At 44.2% G+C, this 17,170-nt stretch overlaps 2 protein-coding genes across 4 annotated transcripts in view; one reads left to right on the plus strand and one right to left on the minus strand.

Moving 5' to 3' along the window:
* Positions 1–1,068: 1,068 nt before the first annotated feature.
* Tfb2m (transcription factor B2, mitochondrial) lies at positions 1,069–14,190 on the minus strand. The gene is made up of 8 exons (XM_042701269.1): positions 13,794–14,190; positions 12,917–13,005; positions 11,943–12,096; positions 10,928–11,076; positions 7,567–7,656; positions 3,922–3,984; positions 2,558–2,718; positions 1,069–1,408 (listed from the first exon to the last, which is right to left on the minus strand). Exons 1-8 carry the CDS (start codon positions 14,101–14,103, stop codon positions 1,228–1,230), a joined length of 1,197 nt encoding a protein of 398 aa, XP_042557203.1. The 5' UTR covers positions 14,104–14,190; the 3' UTR covers positions 1,069–1,227.
* A 252-nt stretch (positions 14,191–14,442) lies between these two features.
* Positions 14,443–17,170, plus strand: part of Cnst (consortin, connexin sorting protein) — a 63,670-nt gene continuing 60,942 nt past the window's right edge. For all 3 annotated transcript variants that reach the window (XM_042701235.1, XM_042701238.1, XM_042701236.1), the window contains exon 1: positions 14,443–14,601. The gene's annotated coding sequence lies outside the window, so the exon portion shown is untranslated. The remainder of the gene's footprint in view (positions 14,602–17,170) is intronic.

Below are 17,170 nucleotides of genomic sequence, written 5' to 3' on the forward strand. Positions count from 1 at the left end.
TTTCATCTTGTAGAATCTGAAAACACATTTCAAAATATGGAAAGGTAAAACAAACCAATTAAATCACTATGACTTACTTTCAAAGCTCAGTAACATACAAATTCTGTCGCCGGGCTGGGAAGGTGGCTCAGTGGTAGAGTGCTTGCCTTGCATGCCTGAGGCCCTGGGTTCGATTCCTCAGCACCACATAAGCAAAAAGAAAAAAGCCGGAAGTGGCGCTGTGGCTCAAGTGGTAGAGCGCTAGCCTTGAGCTGAAGAGCTGGGGGACAGTGCCCAGGCCCAGAGTTCAGGCCCCATGACCAGACCCAAAAAAAAAAAACAAATTCTGTCGCCCCCTAGGAGGTTACAAAAGACCAACTATGGTGTACATTGAGTATTTATTGTTTTTGTTAGTCCTAGGACTTGCACTCAGTGCCTGGGCACTGTCCCTGAGCTTCTTTTGCTCAAGGCTAGCACTCTACCACTTGAGCCACAGCACCCCTTTGCCTTTTTCTGTTTATGTGGTATTAAGGAATTGAACCCAGTGCTACATGCATGCTAGGCAAGCACTCTACCAGTAGGCCACATTCCCAGCCCCTACACTGAGTATTTAAACTAATACAAAGATGAAGATGTATGGTTAAAAGAATTTTTAAGCCAGGCGCCGGTGGCTTACGCCTCTAATCCTAGCTACTCAGGAGGCTGAGATCTGAGGATCGTAATTCAAAGCCAGCCCAGATAGGAAAGTCCGTGAGACTCTTATCTCCAATAAACCACTAGAAAACCAGAAGTGGCGCTGTGACTCAAGTGGTAGAGTGCTAGACTTGAGCTGAAGAGCTCAGGGACAACACCCAAGTCCAGAGTTCAAGCCCCATGACAGACCAAAAAAAAAAAAAAAAGAATTTTAACTAGCAATACCCTACAACTACCAGTATATTACAGTAGATGAGAACTGATTTACATATCTATTGTGTTGGAGATTAAATCCAAGGAACTGCATACCAAGCCTGTGCTCTACCACTGAGCTACAACCCAAGCCTTACAGCAGATAGGAATATAAAATACAATTTCAATCTGGTCAAGTCCACATTTAATTCAAATTTCAGTTTTATTCAGTTGTGAATAAAATCAGTTTATCCAGCAAAGCAATAGTATCAACCTCAGAAGAAACACCTTATTTAGTCCTGGTGTTGAAGGATCTGAGTTTTCCACTTGTGCCTACTGCCATCCAGCCGCATACAGTCCTCTCTACACCAGGGAGTCGTCCATGCTGTCATCATACAACCACTTGTAGGGGCCATCGCCTTCCATACTCTCTATTCTTTCAAAAACCTGCTTAAAGTCACGAGGGGACATTTTATTGACCTTCTTTGTTTCAGAAATTTTCATTTTCCTCAATATTTCCTTTGAATCAATTGGACTCAGTGCACTGAAAAAGGAAACACAGGTGAATGCACTTAATTTTTCACAGCTGTCAGTTGATATCAACAGTTGGCCTTGATGCTCAACTGAAAATAACACATAATAAAGTTAATTTGGTACAAGAGCTTGCATAGATGTTCATTTATGTCTATGCCTAAAGCTTCACTGCCAATCTGTTTTAAAAAAAGCGAATCTAGATTTTGAACAAACTCTACTCCATTCTTACACAACATTCTAGTGTAACCATGACCCATCCACAACGTCTTCTGGACTGAGGATGAAGCTCAGTAGCAGAGCAGTTCTTAGTATAAGGGAGGCCATGGGTTCATTTCTTTCTAGCATTACTAAATCATACATAACAACTACTTAAAGGGGAAGATTTCTTTCTACTTTTAAGTGATACTGTGACACTGCAGGCAAAGCACATTAATAAAGCTTTTTTCTAGTTTCATCTTGGCTTTGAACAGGTGAAGATGTTTGTTGTAAGCTGTAACGTGACCTGATTATGGAGTATCTAGCTATTAAAGCCAGATTCCTTAGCAGACCAAATCTTTTGTCATTGATGTGTTCTGGCAAAAATTACTTTGATGTTTAAAGAAAATTTTTGTTCAAATGGCTTGAGTTTCATCAGAGAGGGTCCAATTTTCCATACGTTGTAGTTAATGTTGCATGTGCTAGTCCTCTAGAAATACGTATGAGTTAGGCTGACACAACTTGGTGGAACTTCACAGGGCTTGTTTCCCAAAGAAAAGTATACTATTTAGATAAATAAAAATAGACTTCCCTAGATGTTGTGTGGTAAAACACTAAAGCCACTCAGCAGCAGAGCTTGTCTATGAAGATGTAGTGAATTCACAGTATGCTTTAAAAGGTAGCAAAGACAGATGAGTTAAAAGAAATCAAAACAACAATGAAAAAATCAGAAATGGGGCTGAGGCTCCAAGTGGTAAAGTACTAGCCTTGAGCAAAACAGCTCAGCAACAGCACCTGGGCCATGGATTCAAACACCACAATGAGCAACCAGGAAAAAGGAACTAGTGCCTAAATAGGAGAGACATGAGAACACTATTCTTAACCAAGATGGAAATACACTTCTAATGTAAAATGCTGTCCCATTCAACTGTTATTTCACACTGGCTTTTATTTGTTTACTTACCGTAAGTGATGTAGAAGACTGGCATTGGGCTTCCCAAAACAGTGCCGAACCATATGAAAAAATATGTCAAAGTTAATAGGAGTTAAGTTTTCTGTAAATAAATTTTTACGAGGAATCAATCGAATAAAATACATGTTTTGTTCCATCAGTTCTGATATTTCCTGGAGAAGGAGGAAAATAAATTGTATCAGTCGTGAAATACCACTGGCACTGGCCTAAAATCAGACCATTTCTAAATTGTTAATTTTGTGTCTGCATCATTGATAAGAATGAGAGGGAAAAAAGGAAAACGGGATCTTCAGATTGAGTTTACATGCTGTGATTAGGCCATCATTAGCTTTTAATTCTAAAGTAGAAGTTCTATGAAGTCCAAAAACATTTTATAACACTTCAGCTAATTTAGCAGAAATTCACAAGTAGCTCTGAGATAAAGGTAAATAAACCTACTATAAAATCATCAATTCAATTCCTTTTAGAATAGAAGGCAGGTAAGATGGCACATATGTCAAGCCCCAGATACTTGAGAAGCTAAAATAGGAGGATCATTTAAACCTGCAGTTTGAGGCCAGGATGGGCAACGCAGCAAAATCCTGTCTCACTGCAACAACAACAACAACAACAAAAAAAAAAAAAAAAATCCTGTCTCAATTAAAACAGAAACAAAACAAAAACAAAACAAAAATTGAAGTTCCAATTTCTGGGTTAGAATCAAGATGTACTTACCACCGAATTGATTTATTAAGGGCTAACTAGTTTATTAGAAATTATTGTAAGAAATTATTATTACTATTACTATTAGAAATTTATAATTGCATCATAAAATAGAAAATTTTGTTCTAAAGTTAGATGAATATTTACCAAAATTAGATGGATATTATAGTAACTCACAATCTCCATATTTTAGATGCTTTTCATTTGGAGAAAGGAAGTCATATTCTCTGTTTAAGCCCATTTCTATGCAGAACAGCTAAGAAATACAACTCTCCAAAATAACTTCAACTGGGCTGGGAACATGGCTTAGTGATAGAGTGCTTGCCTAGCATGCATGAAGCCCTGGATTCAATTCCTCACTACAACATAAACAGAAAAAAACAGAGATGGTACTGTGGCTCAGGTGGTAGAGTGCTAGCCTTAAGCCAAAGCAGCTCAGGGACAGTGCCCAGGCTCTAGACTGGCCCCAGGACTGGAAAAAAATAATAATAACAACTCTACTCTATTAAATGTAGCAGCCAGTGTTTACAGGACATTTTTAGTTATTCTAAAATTAAAACTTTAGGTAAATACAGAATACTAGATAGTCTTAAGAAAACAAAGATGTTCCATTGGGGAATGGGGGTAATGTAAATTTATTAATTTATTCTTACCTTATTCTTTGGTTTTTCTAGCTTCCCACTTTGGGCATATACATCAAATGATGACCAAGGCTCCTGGAGGGAAGAAAAACAAAAACAAAACTTTCTTTTAGTTGTTTTTGATTAAAGTATTTCAATATATTACTGCTCAGTGGCAGACAGCTTGCCTAGCATGAGAAAATCCCATTAGGTCAGTCCCTGGTTCTCAGGAAGAGAAGAGCAAAAAAACAAAGACCCAACTGAACGGCAATTCCTTTTATTAAAACAGATAAAAACAAATAGGAAAATAGATAAGAGCCTTAAAATTCCAGGTGGAGGCTAGTGTCAGAAAGGACGACTCATGGCTGACTTCACTGTGAACAGGCTGCATTCCAGAGGTGCAGGAAGGCCACTCTAAGGGCAGGAAATCAAAGCAGGGTCAGCACCACATGCTCGGTTGGCCACAGTGGTGGAAGGCATGGCTGTGGGGGCATAGGACCCTTACTTCGGTGCACAAGGTACAGCAGGCAAGGAAACCTTTGAGACCCTGAAAAGTGAGTCTGACAGCCACTTTGCAGCTGCAGTTTCATGATGGAGCAAGTGCTAGAAATGGTGGGTCCAGAAAGACCTCATAGCTAAGAGCTATGAGGACAGAGAGGCTTAGATAAAAAGCCACCAGGATGAGGGGGGGAGAGGTGGGCAGGAGGAAGTATCTTAGCCAATAAGAACAACAGTGCTGAGGTTTCCTGAGAAAGAAGGCAGGGTCAGGGAGGTGAAGACTAGGTGCACACGTATGCTGGGGACAGAGAACAAAGGCTGAGACATGAAAGACAATGATAAGAGATCCAACTGAAGAACCTCAGTGTTTGGGGAGGAAAAGAAAAGAATTGGAATTGAAGCTCAGTTCAAATGAGGTGACATTCTAACTTTTTTTGTGTTCTTTTAAAAAATTCTTTTTTTGTCAGTCATGGGGCCTGAACTCTGGGCCTGGGCGCTGTCCCGCAGCTCTTCAGCCCAAAGCTAACGCTCTACCACTTGAGCCACAGCACCACTTCCAGCTTTTCTGCTTCTGTGGTGTTGAGAAATCGAACCCTTGCTCATACATGCAAGGCAAGCACTCTACCACTGAGCCTCATTCCTAGCCCCAACATTCTGATTTAATAAATAAATAAACTATGTATATTAGACAGAAGGAAGGGCTTAACATCTTCCAGGACAAAGGCAGGAAGAAATGCCACCACACAGACACTCACTACAAAGACCTCAAACTTAAACCAATACATCTTGAAAAGAGCAAAAGCTTACAAAATAGCAAACTGTAGTCAGTCCTCAGCCATCAGCAGGACGCGAGTTCCAGGTCCTCATCTGAAATACCAATGTGTGGCCCCCAACTCTCATATAACATGATACAGTATTTGCATACAAGCTACTCTGCATCCTACAGTCACAGCACTTGGCTCTGTAAAGAATTGCTATCCTCTATTACTTAGGGAATGATGACAAGAAAGAATTCTACAAATATCTTTAATTCAAAATGGTACTTGACCACTAGTTCTGCAACAGCTGACACATGCAGGGATCTGCCAAGATAAACAAGAGAATGGGCCAAACATGTAGGAATGAAAGTTTTCCTTAAAAAAAAAACTAAGTTTTCCTAATTAAAAAAAAAATGTCCTGACATGCTAGCCCTATGCTATCCAATAAGGAAGTTTGTAGCCACATGTGCTTAACAGAACACTTGAAAGTGTCCAGAGATTCAGATGCGCTATAATTGTATAAACATAGTAAATTTCAAAGACTTGGCATAAATATATTGAATTGACGGGTTAAACAAAATTTAATTTTTTTTTTTACTTTTTATAATGTGGCTATTAAAATATATAAAGTTAAATTAAGTGTGGTGGTGATACAAACACAATGCCAGCATTTGGGAGGTGTAGCAGGAGGATTACTAGTTGAGGCCTTAAAAATGTGTAATCCTATCTACTCAGGAAGCTAGGATCTGAAGATTCAAAGCCAGCCAAGGCAGGAAGGTCCATGGGACTCTTATTTCCTATTAACCACCAAAAACCTGGAAGTAGACCTTTGATTCAAGTGGTAGGATGCTATATCATTAAGCAAAAAAGCTCAAGGACAGCATCTAGGTCATGAGTTCAAGCCCCAGAACTGGCAGACAAAAAAGTCTAAAAGTCATGTGATATATATGATTCACATTGTATTTCTATTAAACTCTGATCTGTTGTAAGGAAATAGAGGGTGATGCTATGGAATGAACAACTCTGTGGCCATTAAAAACTTAAAATTTGAGCTGGGCATCGGTAGCTCGCGCCTATAATCCTAGCTACTTAGGAGGCTGAAATTTGAGAATCACGGTTCAAAGCCAGCCCAGGCAGAAAAGTCCGTGAGACTCTTTTTTTTGTCCAGTCGTGGGGCCTGAACTCTGGGGCCTGGGCGCTGTTCCTCAGCTCTTCAGCTCAAGACTAGCGCTCTACCACCTGAGCCACAGCGCCACTTCCCGGCTTTTTTCTTTTTGTTTATGTGGTGCTGAGGAATCGAACCCAAGGCCTCATGCATGCAAGACAAGCACTTTACCACTGAGCCACTTTCCCAGCCCCCCAAAGTCCGTGAGACTCTTATCTCCAATAAACCACTAGAAAACTGGAAGTGGCGCTTGTGGCTCAAGCAGTAGAGCACTCGCTTTGAGCTGAAGAGCGCAAGGATAGCGCCCAAGCCCAGAGTTCAAGCCCCATGACCGACAAGAAAAAAAAAAAAACAAACAAAATTTCCAGGGGCTAGTGGCTTACACCTATAATCTTAACTACTTAGGAGAGTGAGATCTGAGGATCATGGTTCAAAGGCATACTGCACAGGTAAATTTATGAGACTCTTAGTTCCAATTAACCTCCAGAAAACTAGAAGTGGAGCTGTGGCTCAAAGTGGTAGAGAACTAGCCTGAATGAGAGCTAAAAGACAGCACTTAGGTTAAGTTCAAGCCTCATGAACCCCCAAAAACATAATTGAAAAGCAGCTGGGCACAAGTGGCTCATGCCTATAATCCTAGCTACACAGGAGGCTGAGACTGAGAATCATGGTTCAGAGCCAGCTTGGGCAGCAAAGTCTAAGATTCTTGTCTTCAATTAACTATGAAAAAACTGGAAGTAAAGCTGTGGCTCAAAGTGGTACAGTACCAAACTTGAGCAAAAAAAGCTCAAAGACAGCACCTAGGCACTGAGTTCAAGCTCTAGGTCCAGCACAAAAAACTTAAAAAGCAAGCACTGTGAGAAATACCCTGTAACCTGTAATCCTAGCTACTTACTTGGGAGGATAAGATCAGAAGGACCAAGGTTCAGGACTAGCAAAAAAAAAAAAAAAATGAAGCTTATGAGACATCCCCCCCCCCCCCCCCACTCCTGCCATCTCAACTAGTAAAATGGCAAACAGCTGTATACAGGGAGGCATAATAATCCAAGCCAACCAGGCAAAATATGAGCCCATTTGAAAACGAAAGCAAAAAGAGTTAAAGCTGAAGTGGTCAAATCTGCTATACATGTGCCATAAAGCAAGCTTCTCTTCAATGATGGGATTCTTTCAGCTTCATGTTCAGTGCCTGATCTCCATTTTGGAGCCTCCTGAAATGAACATTCATTCCCTCAGGACATGCAGAAAGACTTTACCCACCTTGTGAAGAAGCTTGACCTCACAGGCCACCTGACCAATCACACTCAGTACCTGGTAAGTGTCTGGACTTTTGGGAGTGGCCGTCAGTCTCTAGAGGAAGAAAATAAAAATTTGATACACTTAGAATCAATGCACATGAGACCTTCTTGTAATCATATGATGGATCAGGGCAAAAATCTGATTGAAGAAAATGGAAGCAAGACCTAACTATCAACATGATGAAAACAACAATTCCAGTCCTCTGGACCCTACAACATGGCAGAGGAGACAACAGTGACTAATGACACAAACAATAATTTAGGCCCTACAGGAGGGACAGGTGTGTCAAAATATTCTATTATATCTTTTGTAAAGAATTGTTAAGGTGCTGGGAAGTTGGCTCAGTGGTAGAGCGCTTGCCTTGCATGCCTGAGGCCCAGCCTGGGTTTGATTCCTCAGCACCACATAAGCAGAAAGAAAAAAAGTGGGAAGTGGCACTGTGGCTCAAGTGGTAGAGCGCTAGCCTTGAGCTGAAGAGCTGAGGGACAGCACCCAGGCCCAGAGTTCAGGCCCCACAACCGGACCCAAAAACAAACAAACAAACAAAAAAAAAGAATTGTTAAGGCTGTCTGGCACAATGGCTCATGCGGTCATCCTAGCTATGTGGGAGGAGGAGATTGGAAGACTGTGGTTCAAGATCAGCTCAGGCAAAGTCACTGAGACTCCATCCAATAATTCGGTATGGTGGTATTGACCTATCATCCTAGCTACATGGTCTAAGCTGACCAAGTTAAAAAGTTTGAAATCCTGGGCTAAGAATGTGGCTTAGTAGTAGAGCGCTGGCCTAGCATGCATGAAGCCCTAGGTTGAAATCCTGGGCTAAGAATGTGGCTTAGTAGTAGAGCGCTGGCCTAGCATACATGAAGCCCTAGGTTGAAATCCTGGGCTAAGAATGTGGCTTAGTAGTAGAGCACTGGCCTAGCATACATGAAGCCCTAGGTTGAAATCCTGGGCTAAGAATGTGGCTTAGTAGTAGAGCGCTGGCCTAGCATGCATGAAGCCCTAGTTGTTTCTTCAGTACCTCATATGCAGAAAAAGCCAGAAGTCATGCTGTGGCCCAAGTGGCAGAGCGCTTTGAGCAAAAAGGTCAAGCCCCAGGACTGGCCAAAAAAAAAAAAGTGAAATCCCATTATACTCATAACCTGACTAGAAGAATTGAAATTCCTTTGTACATCTGCTTAATGATAGTTTTTGATTGTTGTTTTTTTTTTTAATTCATTTGAAAACTAAAGGCCAAAGAAAAAGGTATGTATGTCTCAAGTGATAGTGTACCTGCCTAACAAGTATAAGGTGCTGAGTTCAAAGCTCAGTACAATGTGCTTGCCTTGCATGCATGAGGCCCTGGGTTCGATTCCTCAGCACCACATAAGCAGAAAAAGCTGGAAGTGGAGCTATATGGCTCAAGTGGTAGAGCGCTAGCCTTGAGCTGAAGAGCTGAGGGACAGCACCCAGGCCCACAGTTCAGGCCCCACGTCCAGAAAAAAAAAAAAAAAAAAAAGCTCAGTACAAAAAAAAATATTGGCTGGGCGCTGGTGGCTCATGCTTGTAATCCTAACTACTCAGGAGGCTGAGATCTGAGGATCACGGTTCAAAGTCAGCCTGGGCAGGAAAGTCCGTGAGACTCTTATCTCCAATATACCACTAGAAAACAGAAAGTGGTGCTGCGGTTCCAAGTGGTAGAGCTCTTGCCTTGAGCTGAAGAGTGCAGGGACAATGCTCAAGCCCAGAGTTCAAGCCCCACGACCAACCAAAAAAAAAATTGTTAAAGGCTGACATTTGTCAGATGAGCTATCACCTGAATGATATAAAAGGCCTAACAGAAAACAAAGCAAGCAAGCAAGCAAGCCCATGGTGGAAGAGGACGTGAGCAAGTGGCAAGACAAAAACTGTTTCTGTATGTTATGAGCAAGCTGGGAGAATCTGAGCCCTCAGCGCTCCTTTTACCACCAGGTAATTGTTTTTACTCTCTGGTGATTCACATCTTGCCTCCACTGCTTTCCCATGTACAATGAAGGGATTCCTGATACACCAGAACAATAGATTAATAACAGGAGGGATGCTGAGCCAAAAGACTCCTCCCACAGCAACTCCCATAATTTCAGAAGGCTTCCTAACACAGAAAATGAAAAGCAAAGAGAGGAGAGGCCACTGTTTTGAACTAAGCGCCCAACAGACTGAAGTACCAGGTCACCCTGCTGCAACTAAGGGCTTAGCTGTTACCAGAAATCAGGATTAGAATAGTAACAGGATGAGGGAAAATGGAACGTGTGCGCACTACTGGCTCACGCCTGTAATCCTGCTACTCAAGAGGCTGAGAGCTGAGAATTGAAAATCGAAACCAGCCCAGACGGGAAAGTCATGTCACTCTTATCTCTAATTACCAAAAAGCTTGAAGTGGAGATGTGGCTCAAGTGGCAGAACACTCAAGCCCTGAGTTCAAGTTCCAGGACCCCCCTCTCCAAAAAAAAAACAAAAATGCGTGTGGCATGTGGAAAACAGTGCACATATAGCCTCACCCCCACTGTAAAGTATTTACACACAACTTCGCCCCTAGCATGAAGTACATACACAGAGCTTCACCCTCACTGAAAAGCTATGCACACATAGCTTCACAATAAAGCTAAGAGACACCTGGTGGAAGAGCCCAGCGGTAAATAGCTGAACAGATCAGATATGCACACTTGAATACACAGGGAACATTACTCACTTTGAACACACAGCAGTTTCTAGGGCCAGGGGGAGAGCAGACAGGGTTAACCCTCACTGCAACAAGGAGTTAATCCTCAGTGCAACAAGTAGGAAGGTTTGGAGCTGGGCAGCAGTCATAGTTGTGTAATATACACTTACTGCTACTAACTGTACACATAAGATGGCAAACTTTACATCATATTTTACCATGATTTTTTAAAACTATTTTAGCTGGGCACTTAGTGGCTCATGCCTATCTGTAATCTTAGCTACTCAGGAGGCTGAGATATGAAGATCATAGTTCAAAGCCAGCTGGGGCAAGAAAGGCCATAAGACTCTTATTTCCACTTAACCCCAGAAAACTAGAAGTGGTGCTGTGGTTCAGAGTATTGTAAAATGCTAGTCTTGAAGAGTTCAGGGATAGCACCTAGGCCCCGAGTTCAAGCCTTACAACCAACAAAAAAAAAAAAAAAAAAAGAAAGAAACTTTTTTTAAAAACCTAACATAGTTGAGAGTGTAAGATTATAAGATTACAATCTTACACTACCAAATATCATGACCCTAAATCAAAACTGCACATGAGGAATACTTAAGAGAAAATCAAAGAAGTCTTTGAAAAACAACCGTAACTTACCTGATATTCTCTTTCACCAATGAACATATTCAGTTCTACTCGCCCATATCTATATATAGAATTACAGGCATACAGATGATACAGAAGTTTCCAAAGTGCCTTTCTTTCATGTTTGATTGGGAAGATTCCAAATACCTTCAAAGGGATACCTGTTAGAAAGACAAACCAAAAAGATTTTTTATAGCATTTTTAATATTTTTTTTCCTATGGCCAAATTTTCTTGCAGCAAACTAAGTTAATAATATTATTATTTATTAATTATAATCTTTGTAGAGACAGTCTTTCGAGGTAGCTCAGGATGGTACAGAACTCAAGTGTTCAAGCTTCAGCCAGGGAGTAAAGGGATTACAGGTGGTACCAACACTCCTGGCAACAATGTTAACTGTCTTAGTGAAATATAAGGCATATTTTTTTTGTGGGGGGGTGCAGTCATGGGGCTTGAACTCTGGACTTGGGCGCTGTTCCTCAGCTCTTCAGCTTAAGGCTAGCACTCTACAACTTGAGCACAGCACCACTTCCGGTTTTCTGAGTGGTTTATTGGATATGAGAGTCTTATGGACTTTCCTACCCAGGCTGGCTTTGAACTGTGATCCTCAGATCTCAGCCTCCTAACTAGGATTACAAGTGTAAGCCACCCGTGCTCGGCTACAAGGCTCATTTTGATAAGAGAAATTGGCCTTTGAGAAAACAAAATGATTCTTTGCATCCAGAGAACATGAATGCTATATTCAACTAAGAACAGTTGCTTCTCAACTGAATGGTACCAATCTATAGACAAGTAAACTGTAAACTATCTACTCAAGAAACAAGATATGCCAGGCTGGTGGCTCACACCTGTAATCCTATCTCCTTAGAAGGCTGAGATCTGAGAATTTTGATTTGAAGCCAGCCTGGGCAAGAAAGTCCATGAAAGCCTTATCTCCAATTAACCACTAAAAAGCCAGAAGTGGGAAAATGGCATATTGCAAAAGCTAGCAAACTATAAGGTCATTGCTTTAGAAATTCACAAAATTACCTTCTGACCACGGAAGTGCTTTTATCCCCAAACTCTTAAAAAGTGTTTTTGAAATCATGATAGGTGGCTTTATTACTTCACACACCTTGGGATCCAGTTTAAAAAAGTCACAGTGGACCACGTCTAGTTTTCCATTCGTATCTTTCCCTAAGGACTAAACACACAGACGACATGTTAAGACAGAGACTTTGCCACAATTGAAACATCTTCTTGAACAAGTAGCCAGGTGTAGGAGTTTTTGGCAGTATTCAGCCTGGCCCATGAAGAAAGACACCATTCAACAAACTAAGGCCTAAGGCCTGAGGATGCAACTCAGCAGTAGAGTCCTGCCTGGCATGTGTAATGCCTGGTTAGAAGCCTATACCACACAAAACAGCAAGCAAAAAATAAACACAATGCAAAGATCTTTGTAACGAAAGTATTACTATCTCCGTGAATATATAAAGAAATAGAGGTTAGAGGTGTGGCTCAAATGGTAGAGCATGTGCTTAACAAGTGCAATGATGCCCTAAATTCAATCCCTAGTACCACCCCCTCCCCCTCACCAAAAAAAGAAAACTAGGCTCTTTTGATATCCTAGAATAAATGAGGTTTCAAACATGACTGACCACACCCAGATTGTTTGTTGAGATGAGATCTTCTAATTGTTTTGTTGAAGCTAGCCTTAAACTGTAGTCTCCCTGACAATAGCCTCTCAAGTATCCAGGATCACAGATGTGGGCCATCATTGCAGAACTTACAACATTAAGAAAAGTGAGGGAAAGGTAGTTGGGAGAGAAGGGTAGGAACGATGAAAGGGGTGACACTGATCAGATGCATTGGATTCCTAACTACTTTGTTGATTAAACTTCTGTGAACTACAGATAAAAATAACATTTTAAATGAAGACAGAGTTCCCAAGAGTTGTATGCACAATTCCACTTTCTTAGGCAACTTGACTAAACAACACATTTTTTTTTTAACCAAAAACATACCTCCAAGTGTGGAATAAAAGCTCTTTCACTTTCAAGGGCAACCACTCTGGAACCAAACTCAAGTAACACTTGAGTCAAAATTCCAGGACCTGGTGTATTAACAAAACAGAAAATTGATTTGCAAAAGATGCAACACAATCTCTTCTTAATATCAAGCTTTTTATTTGCTATAATACGGTATTATCTTTTAAGAAATAATCTTCACTTCCTTTTGTATATAGGGATTAGTCACTTGACTTTACAACAGCCCAACTGGTAAGTAATACAGTGTGGCCTTGAATCGATTCCACCAGGGACTGCAAGGCTTGTACGTACCCTCCCCAGCTCACTACCTATCAGAAACAAAACAAACACCAGAAGGCTGCTTTTAGCCTATCATCTTACTTACTCAGGGGCTGTCAGGTGTACTCAAAGCCAGGAGTGGTGTGAATATTGTATTCCTAGCCACTTGGAAGCCAGCCAAGCTAGCAACCGAGGCAAATTAGCGACATCGGGCTGGGGCATGACTCAGGTAGTAAAGGAAGGCTCTGGGTTCAATCCCAAATACCAAAAACAAAACAATTATTGTCAAGCCTCGTCGGAACTGGCTCTTTATGTGGGAAGTGTTTTAGAAACTGGCTCAAAAAGTCCAGAAACGTACGTCCCGTCTCCTGCGGTGGCGGCCGCGGGCCCAGAACTCCCGGTGGGGAGCGGGGGGGGGGGGGGGGGGGTGCTGACAGCTACTGGAGGGAGAGCGGAGGTTACACCCCGGCGTGTGAGGGTAGTGTGGTGCTAGGATGAAGCCAGACCCGAGGCTCACGTCGGGGGCAGGTCCCCCAGAACGCCTGCGCGCGCGGGGACCTGCGCGGCGAGGCGCCGCCGCCGCCGCCGCCCTCACCGGGATTGCACTCGAGGATGACCGCGTCGCGCCGCGTCCTCCCCAGGAGCAGCTGGCCCAGGGTGCGCGCCAGCCCGCGGTGGGTGATGTAGCGCTTGGGCTCGGGGCCGAGCCGGGACTCGCCGGGGAAGGACTCCTCGAAGTCCAGGTAGGGCAGGGGCTGCAGGTACGAGTCGGAGAAGCCGCGGAGGCCCCACGCCGCCCCGGGCCTCCGCGTCGCCGCCCCGGGCCTCCAAAGGCAGAAGCGACCGGCGCCCGCCAGAGCCGACTGCACCCGGCGCGGAGGAAGCCCCGCGGCCGGGCCCCACATCTTGGTCCCCGAGGTCGGCCCCAGCGACAGCCTAGGGCCGCGGCTCGGTGCTCGGGTGCGGAGGACCTCACGTGCGACCGGACCAGAGCGGGCGGAAACCAACCCTCCGAACTGCGCACGCGCACACCCGACCGCTCGCGTTTTCCCCGCCGCTTCCGCTTCCGCTCTCTCTGCCGCCGTAGGCCTATCAGGGGACCGACAGGGAGGGACAGACCATCCGGGCGTGTCCGGACACGAACTCTATGGTAGTCCGCCCTCGGCGACTGCCTCTCTAGCCGCCCGCGCTCTGTGCTCCGCGGTCTCGGGCCTCCGGCCCGCCCGCCGCCGGGAGGGGCGCGCAGAGAGAGGCGGGGCGGACGGGCGGGAGGCGTCTGTTCCCCGGAGCCGCGGGAGACCCGAGTGAGCCCGGTGACAGCTCGTCGGCCGCCATGTCAGCCAGCGGGGCTGGGAACGGACCCGGCGCCCGGCCGTAGCCCTCCTGCTGCCCCGGAGCCCCAGGTGAGGAGGGGAAGCGCGGGCCGCCGGGGCCGCCGCTCGCCGGCCGCGTCGGGAAACCTCGGCCCTGCGCGGCCGCCGCCGCCTCGGCGTCCCGCGGGCGGCCCCGGGGCCCGCGCCCTCGCCCCGCGGCCCCCGCGGCCCACGTGGGTCTCGGGGCCGGGCCGGCGCCGCGCCTCTCGGGGCTCTGCGTCTCGGGCCCGGGCTCCGCGCCGGCGCCCGGGGTGTGAGGAAGCCGCTGCCCTCCGTGAACTCGGGTGCGCACGCCGCGCCGCGCGGCGCGGGGGTCCCCGGTCGGGGAGCTGCGCGGTGGGCAGCGGCGATCGCGGCGTTGGAGGTCCGCCCCGGCGCCCTGCCTCCCCCTCGCCGGCCGCCGGCCTCACCTGGTCCAGCCTTCCCGCTCACGCTGCTGGGACGCGTGGAGCTTGGCTTTCAGACCCCCCAGGAATGCATCACCTGGCACCCAGCCCAGAGGACCCTCCGCTGACACACCTGGACACTTACGTGACAGCTGAACGTGACCCCCCCCTTTTTGAGTTGCTAGTTTATTCGGACGGCTGTGGGAACCCCAAGGGTTCGCCCTGATCCCATTTCCTTAAGTTTGTTTTTTATACAGTCTCCTCATTGAAAAATTTGGCTTTGGGTCCTGCACGCGCCTGAGACCTTTCTTAGGTCTCGGCCCTTCATTAAATTTTTTTTCATAGATTTAGAAATACATTGGACGGACTTTTCCTCCCAAGAACCCTGGAGGCCTCAATACTTTAAAATCAAACAGAAGATTGTCTTATGGTAGAGGAAGGACATAACTTACCCAGAGAAATGTACTGTTGTTTCTTACTTTTAATATAGACTTCTTCTTGTGCTAGAGACATACTCAAATGGTGAAGCAGCTAGCTAGCAAACCTGAGGTCCTGAGTTCAAACCCCAGTACTTGAAAGAAAAAAGAAGCAGCAGCAGAGACTTAGAGCAGGACGTGTAGCACAGTAAAGTATTTGTCAGATTCTCAGTGTTATATACAACACACTTCTTAAGTAACATTGAGGGGAAATGCTGATTTTCAGAGGTTTTAAATTTCATAACCGAAATGTTCAGTTTTTTGCTTCATAGTGGTGTTATTTCCTTTTGACTTAGGGAGAGAGAATTATGATTGCTCCCCCATTCTGCTTCACTGCTGGGAATGGAACACAGGGCCTTGCACAAACTGTGCTATGCCACTGAGCTAGCTCCCTAGCCCTGGGCTTCTTGAGGTACAGTCTCCATGTGTAACCTACACTGGCCTTGGGTTCCTAAACCTATGTCAGCCACTCCAGTATTGGAATTACAAATGGGTGCCACCATGCCCAACAGTGTTAATAGTTCTCTTGATTGTGGTTGCAGTTGTTTGAAAAATACAATGACAAAACTCAATACATTTTTTTCATTGAGGCCCCGATACTATAAATAAAGGAAATCCCCAGTTCACTTGAAAGATGGATTTTTTAAAAATCAGCATTGAGATCTTTTTAAAAAAAAAAACTTGGTTGGTATACTTTCCATTTAATTTTCTTAAGGGTTGTGGTTTTGCATCTTGTGTTCTTTCTTTTTGCCCTTTTGAAGTAATTTTTCATATACTGCCATGACAAAGTAATTCTGCAGATTATTTTATGGTTGTTTAAAGTTATTTTTCTTAAGAGTCTTAGCTCTCTCAGTTAAATTGACTGAGAAGGGAAAATACAGTCTTGTCTTTTAGCTTTGAAGTGATAACTTTAGGTGGGAAATACCAAGTGACATTGCTAGTTTCCTATCACAGTCTGGTTTGCTATAGGTTTATAGCAGCACCATTCAAAATGAATAGACTGCAAGCCCCTAGAGTATTAAATTTTTCCAGGAGTCATATCACCAAGTAAAAAGAAACAGGTAAAATTAATTTTTACTAATGTTGTATATTTGATCCTATGTATATCACTTCAAAATGTAATTGATTAAAATTAAAAATGAGGAATTAAAACATTAAATCTGCAAACTCTCAGCCTGGCCACCTTGCAGGTGTTCAGTTGACACAGGTGTCCTTAGCTGACCTCAGTGAGCAGCCCTCGTGTATAGGATTGCCATTTGATGCTCAAAATACCTTTTTTTCTGGCAGGGACTGGGGGAGTGAATTTAAAACCTTTTCTCTCTCTCTGTCCCCTCACCCAGCCTCTCCCCTTCCCTCCTGCCTCTCTCTCTCTCTCTCTTTCCTCTCTCTCTCTCTCTTTTTCTTCCTCTCCTCTGTTTCTCTAATGAGCACTAGTGCCTGGCATCTGTGTAGTGAGGATCAAGAGATGAGTGGAGGCTCAGGCATTTCCTGGAATGTCATTGTTACCGTCCTTTGTATCTGTCTGTCAACAACCAGTCGCTGCAGTGTATGAGTCTTTGTTTGCTAAGCCCACTGGCATTTTGTAAAGACAACTTGAAGACCTACACAGCACTGGACCTTTGAGGAACAGGTAGTGTATCTGTTGTACTTCTTTCTAGAACTAGTTTCAGATATGGCTCATCATTTGGGAAATGTGCTTCTTTGTATCTTGGTCTTTCTTATCAAAGGCAAGGTTTT

This window comes from Dipodomys spectabilis, unplaced genomic scaffold, assembly GCF_019054845.1.
Source record: "Dipodomys spectabilis isolate Male_0828 unplaced genomic scaffold, ASM1905484v1 ptg000288l, whole genome shotgun sequence".
Classification (NCBI taxonomy): Eukaryota; Metazoa; Chordata; class Mammalia; order Rodentia; family Heteromyidae; genus Dipodomys; species Dipodomys spectabilis.

Excerpts from the sequence above, each read along its gene's own strand:
- Tfb2m (XM_042701269.1), bottom strand. The coding sequence starts at position 14,103 with ATGTGGGGCCCGGCCGCGGGGCTTCCTCCGCGCCGGGTGCAGTCGGCT. Across the intron at positions 2,719-3,921 it reads TAGAAAAACCAAAGAATAAG|GAAATATCAGAACTGATGGA; the intron begins GTAAGAATAAAT and ends CTCCTTCTCCAG. Across the intron at positions 1,409-2,557 it reads AGTCTTCTACATCACTTACG|TGCACTGAGTCCAATTGATT; the intron begins GTAAGTAAACAA and ends TTCCTTTTTCAG.